The sequence below is a fragment of the Periplaneta americana genome, chromosome 1, assembly GCF_040183065.1.
Source record: "Periplaneta americana isolate PAMFEO1 chromosome 1, P.americana_PAMFEO1_priV1, whole genome shotgun sequence".
NCBI lineage: Eukaryota > Metazoa > Arthropoda > Insecta > Blattodea > Blattidae > Periplaneta > Periplaneta americana.
In genome coordinates this window covers 77924380-77941302 of record NC_091117.1, presented here as the reverse complement: position 1 = coordinate 77941302, position 16923 = coordinate 77924380, and the positions used below count along the sequence as shown (strand labels likewise).

Here is a 16923-nt window from a genome sequence, read left to right as displayed (position 1 = left end):
GTGATAATAATAATGATAGTAATAAAATTAAATTGTTAACTGCCTCTGGAGGTAGCCCAGAAGGACTCAGTATATTCTCCTAAATGAATTTCACAATATTAAATGTTTACATAAATTTTGTTGACAGAAAATTAAAATAAACATATATGAATTATAAAGTGAAGAAAAAAATTAAACAGAGTGAATATGATGACTCAAAATTTGGCAAGAGAGTTTCAAAACTGAAGTTATGATGTCAGTAGTCTGTGGTAGTTCTAAAATCTTCCTGAAGCTTTCAAAAAATTTGGGAATCACACCACGAGCTCCAATAAGAAGACCAATCACCTCATTGTTGTCAAGCTGGTATTTTACTTTGAAGTAATCTTGATTGACATCCTCCAGCTGGCTACTCCCCATTTCAATCCTTATGGTAGAATCAATTATATAACCTTTCTTGGTAGTCTGGGAGTACACTATGATGTCAGTACGTCTAGAGGAGCCATTAGTAGCAAGGCAATAAACTTCCTCTTCTATTATCCAAGACTTTTATTCAAAGCAGTTGCAATTAAGGATCGAACATGATGGTGTCTGACATTTCGGAGGAGTAAACCTCTGTTCACTGACCTTGGACGTGGGCAAGGGTTTCAGTCTCTGGGCATCCATGTCTGCACTGGGATCCGTCCAAAGAGCGACCAGGTACACCTCTAACTGCTGCTAAATTGGCATTCATTTTAAGGCAGGTTACCCATTCAGATGTAGATAGTCCAGACTTATTAAAAATCCAGGCATTGGCTTTAGGTACTTGGCTGTACAATTCTACACCACTGCCTCTTCCAAGCATTACTTTCCAAGATTCGAATTCTGCATTTCTTAATTCCTCTCTTAATTTCCTAGTCACAGATTTACGAAGTTCAACTGGACAAGGGATATTTAGATGTTGACAGGAAGAATTAAATTCAGACATCAAAGGTCGCATACTATTTACATAAGGATTTTCATTTAATATTAAAGCGATGCAGATGCTGCAGTGTTGCAAGAACGCTTTCCATGATGCTCTGACTAGTCCCAAACCTCTGTATTTTTTGCTTGCATATAACATACTAGTAGGTGTATCAGATGACAACAACAACAACAACAACAATAATAATAATAATAATAATAATAATAAAAATAATAATAATAATAATACAAGTGAAATACAGGTAATTATTTTAGCAAAAAATTTAGTACATCTTTATTTCAAACTAAAACATACAGTGACACTCAACTTCAAGATTTTTTTCGTGATTCTTTTATTTATTCAAATGAAATGGATCACTTAGCATCAACAAAAGAGCATTTAGCTTAGAGGAATTGTTATATACAGAATTATTTTTGCTTTTCGTTGCGAATTTTCCAAGGTATAATGGAGAATAGGAGAGAGCTTGTTGTTAAAATATTTTCATTCCTTTAAAACACATTTGTTACACATAGGTTAACTGCTGAAGCCAGATTTTAAAGATTTACTATTACCTCTATTATATTTGAACATGATTCTGTTGCATGTTGGTAGACTACTTTGCCAAAAATGGTTTCGTTTCCAAGGGTGAACCATGATGAGGTGAGTCTACCTGCACCCTAAAACTCTCTTCCTAATACTTTTTCTTTCTTTTTTTTATTATTTATCATTGTTATTATTTCAAACTTTTGTTCATGTACACTTCCTATGTATTGTATGTCTTAAGAGAATGGCCATTGGTCAAGTTCTGAACTGCATTAGATATGAAAACAATATATATTTGTACACTCTATGTTAAATTTGATCCTCGCTTTGGGAATGAGTTCTGTAGGTCATTTTGAGCAAATAAGTCATATGAACATGGATCAAATTAGCTTTCTTTTTTAAGTCCATACATCATACTGTTAATGTGGCTTCGAACTTGCTTGCATCTTAATACAAACAGTGAGACCTACACTAAAGGGAATAGAGTTCCGCTGTGGCATGAAGTATGTGACAGGTAGGATTGGTCGGATCTGGTGGAATTAGCTGACAGCTGTCAATGAGTAAACCTAACATCAGCATTTCGCAGTATTACATTGGAAGATGTTCATTTATAGACCAGGCAACGTATGTATTATCAACATAATTGTTCTTTACTTTTCCCGTACAAGTCTTAGCTTACCTTATGTACCAGGCGAAAGTGCAAACAAGAAACAATTACTTACCCACAGTCAGTCAGCTGTGCCGAGCTATGAAATACTATGTGCAGGATTCACATGTTACGGCCATGTGTATTCAAGTGGAAAAATTGATATTTAAAAATCTGCTTTCAATCTGCGGTATGCTTATTTTTTATTTAATACAGTATTTTTTAATATTTTTTGTGTATATTTTTATTGATTCCCTTTAATTTTGCTCACAACCACTTCTACTTTCTCAGAATTCAAACAGCTTAAATATTGATCATCGCACCTAAGCTCACATGATATTTTTTCCACAAAAGACCTATAGAAATAACTACACATGGTCGCTTAAACTGTACAATTTACAAATGAACTCAAATGTCGTAATTTCGTGATTATAGAGAACGCTGTTTGTGTGTAGTTAAGAATGGGAAGTTCGTCATCTTAATTGACTGCGTAGAGCAGGGATGTCAAGTGTGGGCATATTGTATCCTCTAATAAGGAGTGTAGAGAACTTCTGCTTACAGAATCGCATGTAGGCATATACTTAAGAGATTCTATTCTACGTCACTTCAAAGGCAAGAATTGCCCACACTTGACATTCCTGATGTAGAGAATTGGGGGTGTGCACAAGTGCAAGTATTTAGAGTGATATTTAATAAAGAAGGAAAGATTAAAAACTAAATAATATAGAGAATTAGTATAATAAGGGAAGAGTCTGCTTTCAAAGCAGCTGAAAGTTAGAATTTATAAAACAGTTATATTACCAGTTGTTCTGTATGGCTGTAAAACTTGAACTCACGCTTTGAGAGAGGAACAGAGGCTAAAGGTGTTTGAAAATAAGATGTCTAGGAAAATATTTGGGACTAAGAGGGATGAAGTTACAGGAGAATGGAGAAAGTTACACAATGCAGAACTGCATGCAAATTGTATTTTTCACCTTACATAATTCGGAACATTAAATCTAGATGTTTGAGATGGGCAGGGCATGTAGCAAGTGTGGGCGAATCCAGAAATGTATATAGAGTGTTAATTGGAAGGCCAGAGGGAAAAAGGCCTTTGGGGAGCCCGAGACGTAGATGGGAGGATAGTATTAAGATGGATTTGAGAGAGGTGGGATATGATTGTAGAGACTGAATTAATCTTGCTCAGGATAGGGACCGATGGCAGGCTTATGTGAGGGTGGCAATGAACCTCCAGGTTTCTACTGATCCACTTTTTCAAAATAATAAAAAAGAAAGCAACACCAAAAAGCATTTAAAAAGTTTCAATACTGCAGGCTTATATAAAATTTCAAATTAAATTATAATAGTGTACAAAATATATAATATTGTGAATGTATTTCTTCTTTGAATTTTATTTACTGTATTTATGCTGATCAGAACAAGAGATTAAGAATACGTAAAATTACAAATTCTGAAGAAAACAAGTCTTACAGTAAACTGTTGGTGTTTAAGATGTTATTTTTAAATAAATAAATAAAACTGGAGTTGAACTCTGTTATAATATCACTTCTTTTGTCCCTTTGAGGATATTATAACAGAGTTCAACTGCAGTTTTATTTAATTATTTCCATGTTTATTTATTTATCTATTTTTTTATTTAAACAAACATCTGAAACACCGACAGTTTAACCATAGAACTTATTTTCTTCAGAATTCTTCATTTTACGTAATTTTAATTATTGTGATCAGCATTTTCCAATTGATGAGAGTAATTAAGTAATTAACTATTTTGTAGAGTGAAATAAACTATATTTCTTTGTTAAAAATGTTATAAATTACAGAATAAATAATGTATTTTATGCATTATTGAGATACTTCTGTGCTCATGAGTACTTGTGAACTAAATGAATTGTGTTTAGAGGACAAGTTGTTTTATGACATTCGACGGCTTCTGGGAGGAGGATTGAGATTCCTGCATGGACTGGTGCATCAAGATAGTGACGTGGGCTTACTCATGGCAAATGCTGAAGGAGAATACCAGGTCCTCGTACATGGGCTCAGAGATAACCTTGAGTTCATGGACTTCAGTGAAGAGAAAAGTGTGTATTTTATTAATGTGTACTACATAATATAGGGTGTATCATGTTGTGGTAAACAACTTCAAAAATGTATTGTGAAATATAGAAATAAGATGTGTTATTCAACAATCAGTATCACTTCAAGATTCATAAATGTCTACAAATGTTTGATACAGCTTCTGCTTGTTATCCAACTTGAAGCTGATGAAAAGTATGACTGGAAACTTTCATGGTGTTCAGTATGATGATAGATTTTTTTGTGATTTTGCACCATGTTGTTCAGGTTGTAACTAAATGGTATGTCTAAACTCTTGGGGAAACATTCCTCACATCTAGGAGGTGAAAATATGTTATGTGAACGTAGGTGTAGGAAAACCTTTTTCCTTAGAGCTCTTTTTATACAACCCTGATGGACGAAGATACAAGATGTTCTTGAACAACTACTTTCCTGAACAATTTCAAGGGAAAAATTGTTCCGGGGCCGGGTATCGATCCCGGGAACTCCACCCGACACCGTCTCAACTTTTCCTTTTATATCCACACAACTCGCGTGGGCTGACGAAATGCCAGAGACCCACATCGAGTGCACACAATCTCTGTGTGACTTGAATTGTGGTTTTCTGTTACAAATCTGCTTTACAGGGAGCTTTACCTGAAAGACTAGATTTGCATAATATATACGTCACTGTGTACGTTAACAGAAAACCACAATTCAAGTCACACAGAGATTGTGTGCACTCGATGTGGGTCTCTGGCATTTCATCAGCCCATGCGAGTTGTGTGGATATAAAGCGAAAAGTTGAGACAGTGTCGGGTGGAGTTCCCGGGTAGCTCAGTTGGCAGAGCGCCGGTACGTTCAACCAGAGGTCCCAGGATCGATACCCGGCCCCGGAACAATTTTTCCCTTGAAATTATTCAAATCTGCTTTACAGGGAGCTTTACCTGAAAGACTAGATTTGAACAACTTTCCTGTTATGTTAGAAAATGGGCCCTTTCCGATACAACTGAACATATACTTCAATCATAATGGAGTTCCTACTCATTTAATGTCTATGTTCGTCAGTTTCTCAATCGAAAATTTTGTGACTGCTGGATTGGTAGATGTGGACCAGTTTCTTGGCCTCCACGTACCCTTCATCTAAATCCACTGAACTTTTACTATGGGGGTATTTAAAATCATTTCTTTATGCAAGATGTAGGGAGTCTTTGTGATCATATTTTTTTAAATTTTATTTTAGTAGGTTCTTTTACGACGCTTTATCAACAGCTTAGGTTATTTAGCGTCTGAATGAGATGAAGCTGATAATGCTGGTGAAATGAGTCCGGGGTCCAGCACCGAAAGTTACCCAGTCGTGATCATATTGAGGAAGACTGTAAGACAATGCAGAGGTCTCAATACATCAGAATGTATGAGTTCAGTGCATTGTCATGTTGACGCATAATTAATTAATTAATTTATTATTATAGTCATGCTAACGGAAGACTTTTGGGAATTTATTATAAGACACTTGCATATTTTCCTTTGGTATGCTATTTTATATTTCGTAATGTAGGCCTACATATGTTTCTGTGCGTTTCCCACAGTTCTAGTGTTCAGTGTTCGGGTATGGACTGTAGTATATCATGCACCGAGAGCTTTGGTGGTTTTCCACATAAAAACAAACTATCTTGTGTGTTATGCAATGGAAACAGAATTGTAAAGAAAGAAATAAAGAAAATAAAGTGTTTCCAGAAGTATGTTCATGTAACATAGTTTTATCATCTAGATGTGAAGAATGTTTCCCTGAAGCTTTGACGTACATTTTGGTTACACCCTGTAGATGCAAAAAAAAAAAAACAACTTTTAGCTCGTCATCAGAGAATGCAAAAAAGGGAGAACCTATCTGTTGGATCCATTACAAAAATTGGAAAGTAGCTTTTGGTAATCACTCCAACAAATAAGTTGACCTTTTCTTCTCTGCATTTGACAGGTTCTTGACTTCACTCGCTATTCAATAACCACTTTATTTCCTAGTTAGTACAAGTCGTTCTGTGTCATTTATTACAGTGAATAAAGTAGCTAGAACATGATATACAAAATGACGCGAAAATGTTCGGTGTGGGTGTTCTGGTAATTTCGGAAATTTTGAGAAAAAAATAATACTGAGCAAAGTAAAAGTGCTAGCAGACAAAAGAAAATGGATTGTGAAGAGGGATAAGTATGGTGCGTCTGCATACTTTCTTAAAAAAATTGTCTTGCAAAGATCCTTCCTCATCTTTTATGTTTTTAATTTTTGCTTTCAATTCTTTGGATTCCATGTCTCTCGTAAGATTTTTAATTTTCATTTCGTCAGGCTGGCTAAAAACCATATATTTCAATTGTGCATTTCTGTAGTCTTTACTTTTAAGATTCCATAATGCTGGATAATTTTGGTATATTTCCAAAAATGACAAAATCTGATTACACTTTCGCTTCAGTCTGTTAATTAAAAAAAAAAAACTGATAACTGAGTTCACTTAGTTGCTACTGCTACTGCTACTGCTACTGCTACTGCTACTGCTTGCTACATATTATTACATCAGCAAATTTATTCCCAACTGTCTCATTCACCATTAAATATGCTAAAATGTGGTAACAAATTGGTCTCGTGTTGTATCACCTTACTTTTTTCATTTTTTAAGATTTTTAAATAATAAGTTCAATTCACATTTTTGTCTGAAATTTCTTCTTGCCTTGCAAATTTTCTTTTAAATTTACTTCATGCTTTAATATCACTGCTTTTATTTTAAATTCTGTGTTTATACTTTCCAATTAAATATATTACAGTAGAATCTCTATTATCCATGGTAATGAAGGGGACGAAATGAACGGTTAATCGAAAAAATCTGTGCCATAAAAGGCTTGTGTGATTGACAAATGAAATCTCGTTTGTCCTTTTTTCCCATTTCATTTAATTTTCTTCATCATGTGAATAATTATTGATCGGAATATCATGTACATTTTCTAGAAGGTTTTTAGGGTTTTCATCATCAATATTTTCACTTTCCATATCACTTCCGTCTATTCCTTCTCCTCTTTCTTCCTCTCCCTCACACATTACAAAGTCAGGTTCGGCATCCGAGCCATCAAGTTTCTCTTCACACTTGTCTACACTAATGTCCCACCAGTGTGCAAACTTTTTTCAAAGTTCTCGTCATTGAAATAAACCCTCTCTTTCTTCGAAGCTGTTGATGATTTGCCAGTACAGTGTGAGCATAAATGATTGCCCTAGTTACGAAAATTATTTGTGGACTAGCGATTTAACATAGAAAATATTTAGATATACAAGTAGATAGAGAAACTCTCCAAGTTTTTTTAACATACCTTATAGGTGCTCGATGTGTGCTCCCCTTGTGACCCTGCAGACATCAAGCCGGTAGTCCAATTCGTCCCATACACGATGAAGTGTATCCATGTCGATTGCAGCGATGGCGTTGATGATGCGGTCGCGTAACTCTGGCAGATTTGCCGGTAATGGAGGTACAAAAACAGAGTCTTTAACATATCCCCACAGGTAAAAATCACAAGGTGTTATGTCAGGGGAACGTGGAGGCCAGGACAATAGCTGCATATCGTCTCTGCTCGCACGACCAATCCATCTGTTTGGCAATCTGTTGTTCAGGAATTGCCGGACTTCGTTGTGGAAGTGAGGTGGAGCGCCGTTTTGTTGATAGATAAAATCAATGTTCAACTGTTTCTTGTGGGATGCATGCCGACCAGGAGATTTTTCTTTACACAGACATCCTGTGGTCACTAATTGATTGTACCATCGTCTAATGGTCTTGGGGTCTGGTGGATCTTTATGGAATCTTGTTCGAAAATTTCGCTGCACTGTTATGACTGATCTTGTGGAATGAAATTCCAACGCTACAAATGCACACTCAACACCAGTCGCCATTTCTGTAAACTCAGGTCCTCTTCCGGAAAGAAGTGGAATTATGCCGCGCAGATAAATTCAAATAAAACTTTGAGAGATACCTTATTTGGTAATATCAGTACCATTGTTGTATCATTCACGGTTTGTCTATAAAAAAATCCCCAAACTAGGGCAATCATTTATGCTCACTGTGTACTTGATGTTGCCATAGTCCTGGAAAAAATGCCCTATAATTAATAAATTATACTATTAAAATAAAAAGAGTTGAAAAAAATCAGAAACCATGAAGCATACACAATGCGAAACATCCAGTCTTACATAGCTAATAGATTTAGTGCATAATAAGAAACACTGGGTCAGAGGTACCAGCACAATTTCACAAAATGATCCGGAACTTGCAACAATCGCTCAGTAACTAATTAATAACATATGATTGTGTATTGTAGACAAATGTCTGAAATGAAGGTACTATGGAGGAGGTAAGCGCAGCTCCAACAGTGTTGCTACAATATACAATTCTTTAAGGCTTAAGGTCTCACTTCATATCCTTATAGTGCAAATGTTCTGAATGTATATTCTTATACTATTTTTTAATCAGTTTAACCTCTTCTCTTTTCCGTCATACATGCTACTGCTGGTAGAAGAGGGAGAATCACTAAATCACACACCAGGCATCTCACGAATGCGGGCCTCCCTGGTGATATGATTAGTGTGGCACAGAGACATCACAGGACAATCACAACACAACGGACAAACATCCAGAAGATAGATTTTTTCCATTGCTCATGCAGGGCATTGAACACAGGCTACTTGCTCGGGAAGCGCACGCACTATCCACATAGCCACAATGGCAAACTTTCTTCTACATACAAGAAAAAAAAAACCTCTCTCCATCTCTTCCTCCATTCTCTCTCATTTTCTCTCTCCTGACCTTCTCTTTCTCTATGCCCTCCTCATATTCTAATCTTCATTTGCTCATTTATCTTTGAATTCGTTTGGAAGTAAGTTAACATATGGTAATGAAAAGCTTACAGTGTAAATTAAATTATGTTTGAGATTACAGTCGACTCTGGTAATTTGCGTGCATTTAATTCGTTTTGTGGATAATTCGCGATCTTTTTGGGGGAAATGAAGAGGACGAAGTAACGGCATTTCTGTTTTTACTCGATTTATGCTCTTTCCCTCCCTCTTAAGAAATTTGCGACCTAAAATCAGAAAAAAAAAAAAACTAACAATCCTCTAAGAAACAAAAAAAAAAAAAAAAAAAAGATGGTAGATTATTTTTGTTAAACTAGCGTCTTATGAATGTAATATTTTGTAAAACTTATGTTTCTTATTTTAAGATTCTCTTCTACTGCACTACTGCACAATATTATAATGTTTCAACATGTTTTGCACATTTCACATTTTGGATTTGATTTTGAAGTGTACTTTAGTAATTGAACTGTTAAAGTAACTTTTACTGGACTTTAAAAAATAATAAAAAATTTCGCGGATACAGTAGAACCTTGGTTATCCGTCACCCTATTAACCGATTGATGGATTAATCCACCCATCTGTCTTTCTCTCGCTTTTTTTTTTCTGCAGAAATATATGAAGTACTGTACATTGTATTAGCACTTTACTTTTTCTAGAGTGTGTTATTACAAACTTTTTTCCTTACACAGTATGGTCTACTGTTCGAATTGTCGTAGTCTGCTGTAGCCTATAACTTCTTATAAAATGTATTCTATGAGTATCAAAAGAAATCTTGTTGTGCTAAGTATCGAAAAAAAAAAGTGTAAATATTGAGTGGTTTGGGGAAATAGAAACTGTGGCTCATCTCGCATCAGAATACGAGTTTGGAGTGTATAAAGCAGGGATAGGCAGAACATCAACATAGATGACGTCATATGAAATGCAGTCCGCTAGCAAGACGAGGGGTGGTAGAAAGCAGTACTTGGGGGGGAGGAGAGGAGCCTGTATAGTCTGGAAATAAGTATCCGAACTATATGATGTCTTGGCATCCTTCTGATGGGTTTGAAATTACTCATCAGCCTATCCCGATATTTTAATTAGTGAAGTGAAATCTGGTTCTCCATCATAAATTGCAATTTATAATTGTTCAAATGAAATGTTGGTCTGTCAATCGAGAGCACGCTTCACATTTAACCTGTTTCATTTTTTAAAGAAATTGCTCACACATACACAAACATAGGATGAAGGTTGGTAAATTGTGGTACTAATAATATTGTGATAGTTCTTTTTAAGAATTTTTACAATTTTACTAAGTGAGAGAAGGACCAGTGTTGTGCAGAAACTTGTCCACAAACGTGCCCTTAATACATTGACGTAAAAAACCGATCTTCCTGTCACCCAGTAAAATTGTAAAAGATTCTTAAAAAAGAACTATCATAATATTATTAGTATCACAATATTACCAACCTTTACCCTGTATATATATATATATATATATATATATATATATATATATATTGAACGGGTTACATCAGCTTCTTGTCTGTGCGGATGACGTGACTATGTTAGGAGAAAACCTACAAACGATTAGGGAAAACACGGAAATTTTACTTGAAGCAAGTAAAGCAATCAGTTTGGAAGTAAATCCCAGAAAGACAAAGTATATGATTATGTCTCGTGACCAGAATATTGTACAGAATGGAAATATAAAAATTGGAGATTTATCCTTCGAAGGGGTGGAAAAATTCAAATATCTTGGAGCAACAGTAACAAATATAAATGACACTCGGGAAGAAATTAAGCGCAGAATAAATATGGGAAATGCGTGCTATTATTCGGTTGAGAAGCTTTTATCATCTAGTTTGCTGTCAAAAAAACCGAAAGTTAGAATTTATAAAACAGTTATATTACCGGTTGTTCTGTATGATTGTGAAACTTGGACTTTCACTCTGAGAGAGGAACATAGGTTAAGGGTGTTTGAGAATAAGGTGCTTAGGAAAATATTTGGGGCTAAGCAGGATGAAGTTACAGGAGAATGGAGAAAGTTACACGACGCAGAACTGCACACATTGTATTCTTCACCTGACATAATTAGGAACATTAAATCCAGATGTTTGAGATGGGCAGGGCATGTAGCACATATGGGCGAATCCAGAAATGCATATAGAGTGTTGGTTGGGAGACCGGAGGGGAGGCCGAGACGTAGATGGGAGGATAATATTAAAATGGATTTGAGGGAGGTGGGATATGATGATAGAGAGTGGATTAATCTTGCACATGATAGGGACCGATGGCGAGCTTATGTGAGGGTGTCAATGAACCTTCGGGTTCCTTAAAAGTCAATTGTAAGTAAGTATATATATATATATATATATATATATATATATATGTGTGTGTGTGTGTGTGTGTGTGTGTGTGTGTGTGTGTGTGTGTGTGTGTGTCGAGCCAAACATTGAAATAAATCTAGCACAAAATGGCCTAAGGAGTGACAATTTTGAATTGTAGTGAATTTTCGGGAAATTTTTTAATCTGAGAAATTTTACTTTATTTAGGCTTCTTTGCAAAGTTTCAAAATTTTATATCAGAAAATGATATTCGGCAACACTTTTTCCTTAATATTATGACAAAGTACATGTGGCAATGCAGTTCTGTATAATGTCTCTTTATGATGGTAATATGAAACCCTTCAAGTAATTTAGTACATAACAAACATGTTACATTTTCTTCCTGTGCACAACAAAAGAATTTCTTTTCCCATTCTTCTACAAATATTCGTTTTGCTGCACTCTTTACGTTTAATGATTTGGAAACAGATACGCTGATCGTCAGTTATGTATGTACTCTGCCTGTCCTACGTGGAGTGAGAGCGTGTGGAGGGATGCATTAGTGAACTGCCTCTGCATAAGTATGACTTAAGATGCGGCTTACCTGCATGAAATGCCGACCTCTGGTATAAAGTATGTAAAGCTACAACATGAGACTTCCAGTATTTATATCTTTCCACAGACAGCCATTACAAGGAGTTTCCTTGCCCCTTAAAAACCCGACATTAACAACGAGACTTAAATTATTGAACTTGTGATCCACTACCTAGCGTATTAAATACAAGGCCATAGAGGAAATTACCAAAGTGTAAGTATTATTCACTAAATTTACGAAAATCTTTTATGGTACGGATTATCAGATTTTTTCGATTAACTGTTCAGCTACCCCCTTCATTACCACGGATAATAGAGGTTCTACCACAGTCTAGTATATACAGTCACGAAGCTCAATACATAATAAATATGCATCCATAGATAGCTGCTAACCACTAGAATCGCTACTATCGCCTCATTACAGACAATGTGAAATAGTACCTGCACAGTCTATTGTTTCTAGTACCCTCATAAACTCAAGCTTCGTGACTGGTTCTACTGTAATTAGCGATTTTCGATATTTCATGGAAGTTCGTGCATTAATTACCGAGAATTATCGAGAGTCGACTATGTTTGGTATTAAACAATATATGAAGGGTCCATTGAGAGAACATACTAAGTCACTTTTCTTATATTTTTCAGGAGAGCATTTCTCAACGTCAGTACATTCATAAGATGTTATGAATTTACATCTCATTCAGTTTAATTTACCATGTTACAGTGCAGGCTTTTTGTCATTCTGATTTTCTTGAAAGATAGTTCATTTTATGAACTAGCAGATGGGACCAAAAAACAAAAATCAACAAAAAGTTACTTTGCATGTTCTTTCGGTGGACCCTTCATATGCATCATTTATGATAGATGCTCAAAAAATGTTGGGTATTGAAAAAATCATTGTAACAGTTATAAAAGTATACAGAGTGAACCGTAAGTAACGCCATTAATTTCAAGGGGTTATTCTTTGAGATATTACGAACAAAAATTTTAAATACAATTTTGCTCACTTTTGCTTTCTTTTCGAGAAAAAAAAAATTGTTTCATATGAAACATTTCATTCCGTGTTTTGGGAAAACAATTAATTTAATTCCCAGTATGCTAAGTCAGTTTAAAAGAGTATTGTATCATGACAATAAATGATTGAAAGAATTTTAGTTTTGTTCTTTAAATGTGCAGAAATTTGATCTAAACAAATGGAACTTTTCGTTCTACAGAGGAATTTTACAATATTGTGACAGTCGGGAGTCGATCGCGTCCCACAGATGTCGGGGGTGCACGAGAAAACGAGCGACGCAGTGAAGAAGGTTGCGGCCGCTCGGGTCTGGAGGGAACAGACGTAAGAGGGGGTGCGAGGTGGTGGCGCGGACGTGATGAAGGGTGAGGGGGGAGTAAGCAGCTGGTGACTGAGGGGAGAAATCCAGAGAAGTCTGGATAGGCGTCATCTTCTAGGCATCTGTCGATAGATCGCGAAATCGTAATTTCTCGTAACCATGGGTTGGTTATAAAATACGACACGCGAGTGAACTTGAGCAGTTGTTGTTAAAGTTGGTGGACAGCAAGCCAGCCAATCTTGTGTATTAGGAAGCCAGCTTCGAGACCGGAGTTCGACTTGAGTGTGTCCTCAGCTGTGTGAGCGTCCGAAGTCCTGAGTTTGAGTGCAGTGGACCGCAGTTGGGGGACCTGAGTTCGAAGTTCAGTGGACTGTCTCTGAAGGTCTGGGGTTCGAGATACTGTGAACTCGAGTGACGGAACTAGAAGAACTAGCCAAGGCAAACGAACTGTGAACTGAGAACTGACAGTTCTGTGTTGTAAATAGTGCTTCGTGAACATTAGTTAAGATTAGCAGTACATTGTTGTTCTCAATAATCCAAGTAAATTGTCATTGTCGTCGGTGGAGTGCATTAACGAATACTGTGTTACTGTATGGAGTGGAAATCCCATTGTTGACGGGAGTGTTTACATTCAATTATAAAAAGTGATTATTGTTGAAACAATAAAATTACATGCTTATTTTGTATAAAAGTTACAATATTACATTTGTTCGAATCAAATTTCTACACATTTAAAGGACAAAATTAAGTTCTTTTAATTGTTTATTATCATAATTAGGGAGAGGATTTATAGGTTTTTACCTATTTGTTTTCTTACTTCTAATTTATTAGATAATTTTCCGAATCGTGATCACAACAGCCATATATGTAAATTCTGTTGAACCTAAAAAAAATCTAAATTGAACCTTAAGAACTAAAAAAAAACCCTATATCATAATAATAGGTATTTTCCTATATTTACTGCGTTTTATATAAATATATTTAGAAATTTCAATAGAACTTATGATTTTTATTCTTTTCTGCACTGGAGAAAGCGACCCAATCTGTGGCCTTTGCCTGTTCAGGATTTTGTTGTTTTCGATAAAATGGTTAACAGGTAATTCCGTCTTTCTTTGTGTAGCAGGCCTCCTTCAGAGGCTTCACCTTCTCAAAGACACTGATTGGGACTGTATGTAGTTTGAATTTCCACTGACCGCAGATATGACATGCCAGTAGAAGGATATGAAATGACTGAAACTTTCTCTTGAGGTGGATGAACTGTGAAAAAGTCGCATTGTTGAAATTCGTGAAGTTTTCAGGTATATTTCCTGATAGAAGACTCTGATCTTGCATGTGCGAGTACGAACTGTGAATTTTCTCTCATCTCTGTGCAGTCTGTCTTATTCTGGTGTTAACATATTTTTTTATAGTTTGTGTTTTGTTAAGCTATGCCAAAGCAAGTGAAATCACATTTATTACGACAGTGAATTGGAAATGATTCTAACTTTACCACCGAGGCATAGGCAGAGAGAGAACCATTTCCTTGGGGGAGGGGGGGGGGGGCAAAGCAAAACCATAGAATCCCGATATAACGAGGTTACAGGGGATATCATTCACTTACTCCCCTGTTATAGCTTGACCATGGTACAGTATATCGGAATATGATCATTTAATAAAAGTATTTTTGGGTTGCATGTTTCTTATACGGTAGTGTTACATCCATATCCACAATGTTTCGGACCAAGTTGTATAGGGCTTCAACTGTAGGTCTACTACAAATTATAATAGGGCATAACCATAGGCAGAATTATGGGAGGGTATGTGGGAGCACTGCCCCCCCAAATTTGTCTGAACTCTTTTTTTTTTTCTATTAACATTACAAAATATTGAATTCAAAAGAATTTTCTTGCTTTTGTTTATGAATGGGATATTATTTGTAAATGCTACCATCGTACCATCTTCTTGGAAAATGGTTGTTTTCACAAAAAAATCTTTGAATTATGGTTATTTTATGAAAACCACTGAAAATTTTCACTCCTTTAACATGGGACTATGGTGTCGTCCCCCCCCCCCCCCCACTAACACCTAATTCAGTAGATGGCTGCTGCAGACTTTTAGCACAGTAGTATAGGCTGTTGCAAAAGAAACATTATAGTTCTTCCATTCCTCAAACGAGGTATAGAAATTCTTACACATTCAAAAATTTAAAATAAATATTGTAGTCTAGACACATGATCTGAAGACATTAATTCGTCAATTTAAGCACAGAAACTTAAACCATAAACAAAAGCAAGAAAAATCTTTTGCATTCAATATTTTCTAATGTTAATAGAAAAAAAAAAAGAGTTCAGACAAGTTTGAGGGGGCAGTGCCCCTCCATGCCTCCCCCCTCCCATAACTCCGCCTATGTACCGAGGGAGAAGTTACGTTATTTAAAATTGACTGTAAGCATACATGTTTAACAGTCAGGCAATTTTTTGCGACTCCTTTCATAGTTTGAGCATAAAACCCAAAAAGAACTTATTTCATCTATTCCAGTAACATAAAATAGACTTCTTGAAAACCTAAAATTCTAGTTCCTAATTATAATACACTACTCTCTTAAATTGACTGAGCATATTGGAAATTAAATCAACGGCTTTCCCAAAACACACTATGAAATGTTTCACATAAAACATTTTTTTTTTTCTCGAAAAAGAAGCAAAAACGAGCAAAATTGTATTTAACTTTTTTGTTCCTAATATCACAAAGAATAACCACTTGAAATTGATGACATTACTTACGGTTCACCCTGTGTATGGACGTTTTATATTACTAATGATCTACACTTTCTTTGGGAATGTTTAAAGGGCCAAAGCTTTATGTTATGCCTTCCTATTCTTTGATCATTTCATATGCTGCTGATGCTGATTGACATCTTCAGAAGAAGCACTGAAGGTTTTGATTACACTGGAAGATGAACAAGATGAAAGCAGTGAAGTGCTAACATATGATGATTCTGTCAAAGTGACAATGGACAATTTGTTTAAAATGACCCTGTCTTTTTGCGGACCTTCTTACAAGTAGAAGATGTAGTGTTTCTGCGTAATGTTTCACTATACAAGTGTAGCAAGTGAAAAACATTAGAGAAGACTCTGACATGTCATAACAGTGCGCTTGTATAACATAACAAAGAGTTGAAGCCACTGTTGTATGATCATGGCCCAAATAAAGTGACCAGTGCAACAAAATATTAGATCATGTGCATACATTTTATATGGTATACTTCAATTCTGCTGCCTTATAATCCTCAGGGTTTGACTTATTATTCTGTATCAAAGTTATCAATATTCAGCTCTATGACTGACTAGAATTGAACACGACAGAAAATATCGAACAGATATTTGTCTTTGGGAGATCCGTTTATCAAAGTGTGTGTCTTATTCTAAGTGGGAAGAATATACAGATACATATTCCAAAGAGAAAATATGAACGCTGTTCTGTCTTCTTCCAATCATAATTATTCTGTACACAGTTTTATCATATATATTATGATCAGTCTGTTATCTTCAGATTCACAAAACTGTGCATGTCTCCTTTTTTCATGGAGATATTTACGGCCATATATGAATAATATACGAATCACTTGCCTTAAAACAGTTACGAGTTTTATATGAATTATGTCCTGTTTAAGACAACTG

The 16923-nt window shown here is 35.6% G+C and overlaps 1 protein-coding gene across 4 annotated transcripts in view; it reads left to right on the top strand.

Moving 5' to 3' along the window:
- Positions 1-16475, top strand: part of LOC138696988 (uncharacterized) — an 87382-nt gene extending 70907 nt beyond the window's left edge. For 3 of the 4 annotated variants that reach the window (XM_069822574.1, XM_069822564.1, XM_069822581.1), the window contains exons 18-19: positions 4007-4186; positions 16167-16475. In XM_069822574.1, coding sequence (XP_069678675.1) covers positions 4007-4186; positions 16167-16309 — 323 coding nt within the window. In that variant the 3' untranslated portion in view covers positions 16310-16475. The remainder of the gene's footprint in view (positions 1-4006; positions 4187-16166) is intronic. The other variant, XM_069822590.1, reaches the window with a different exon arrangement.
- The last annotated feature ends 448 nt before the right edge of the window (positions 16476-16923 follow it).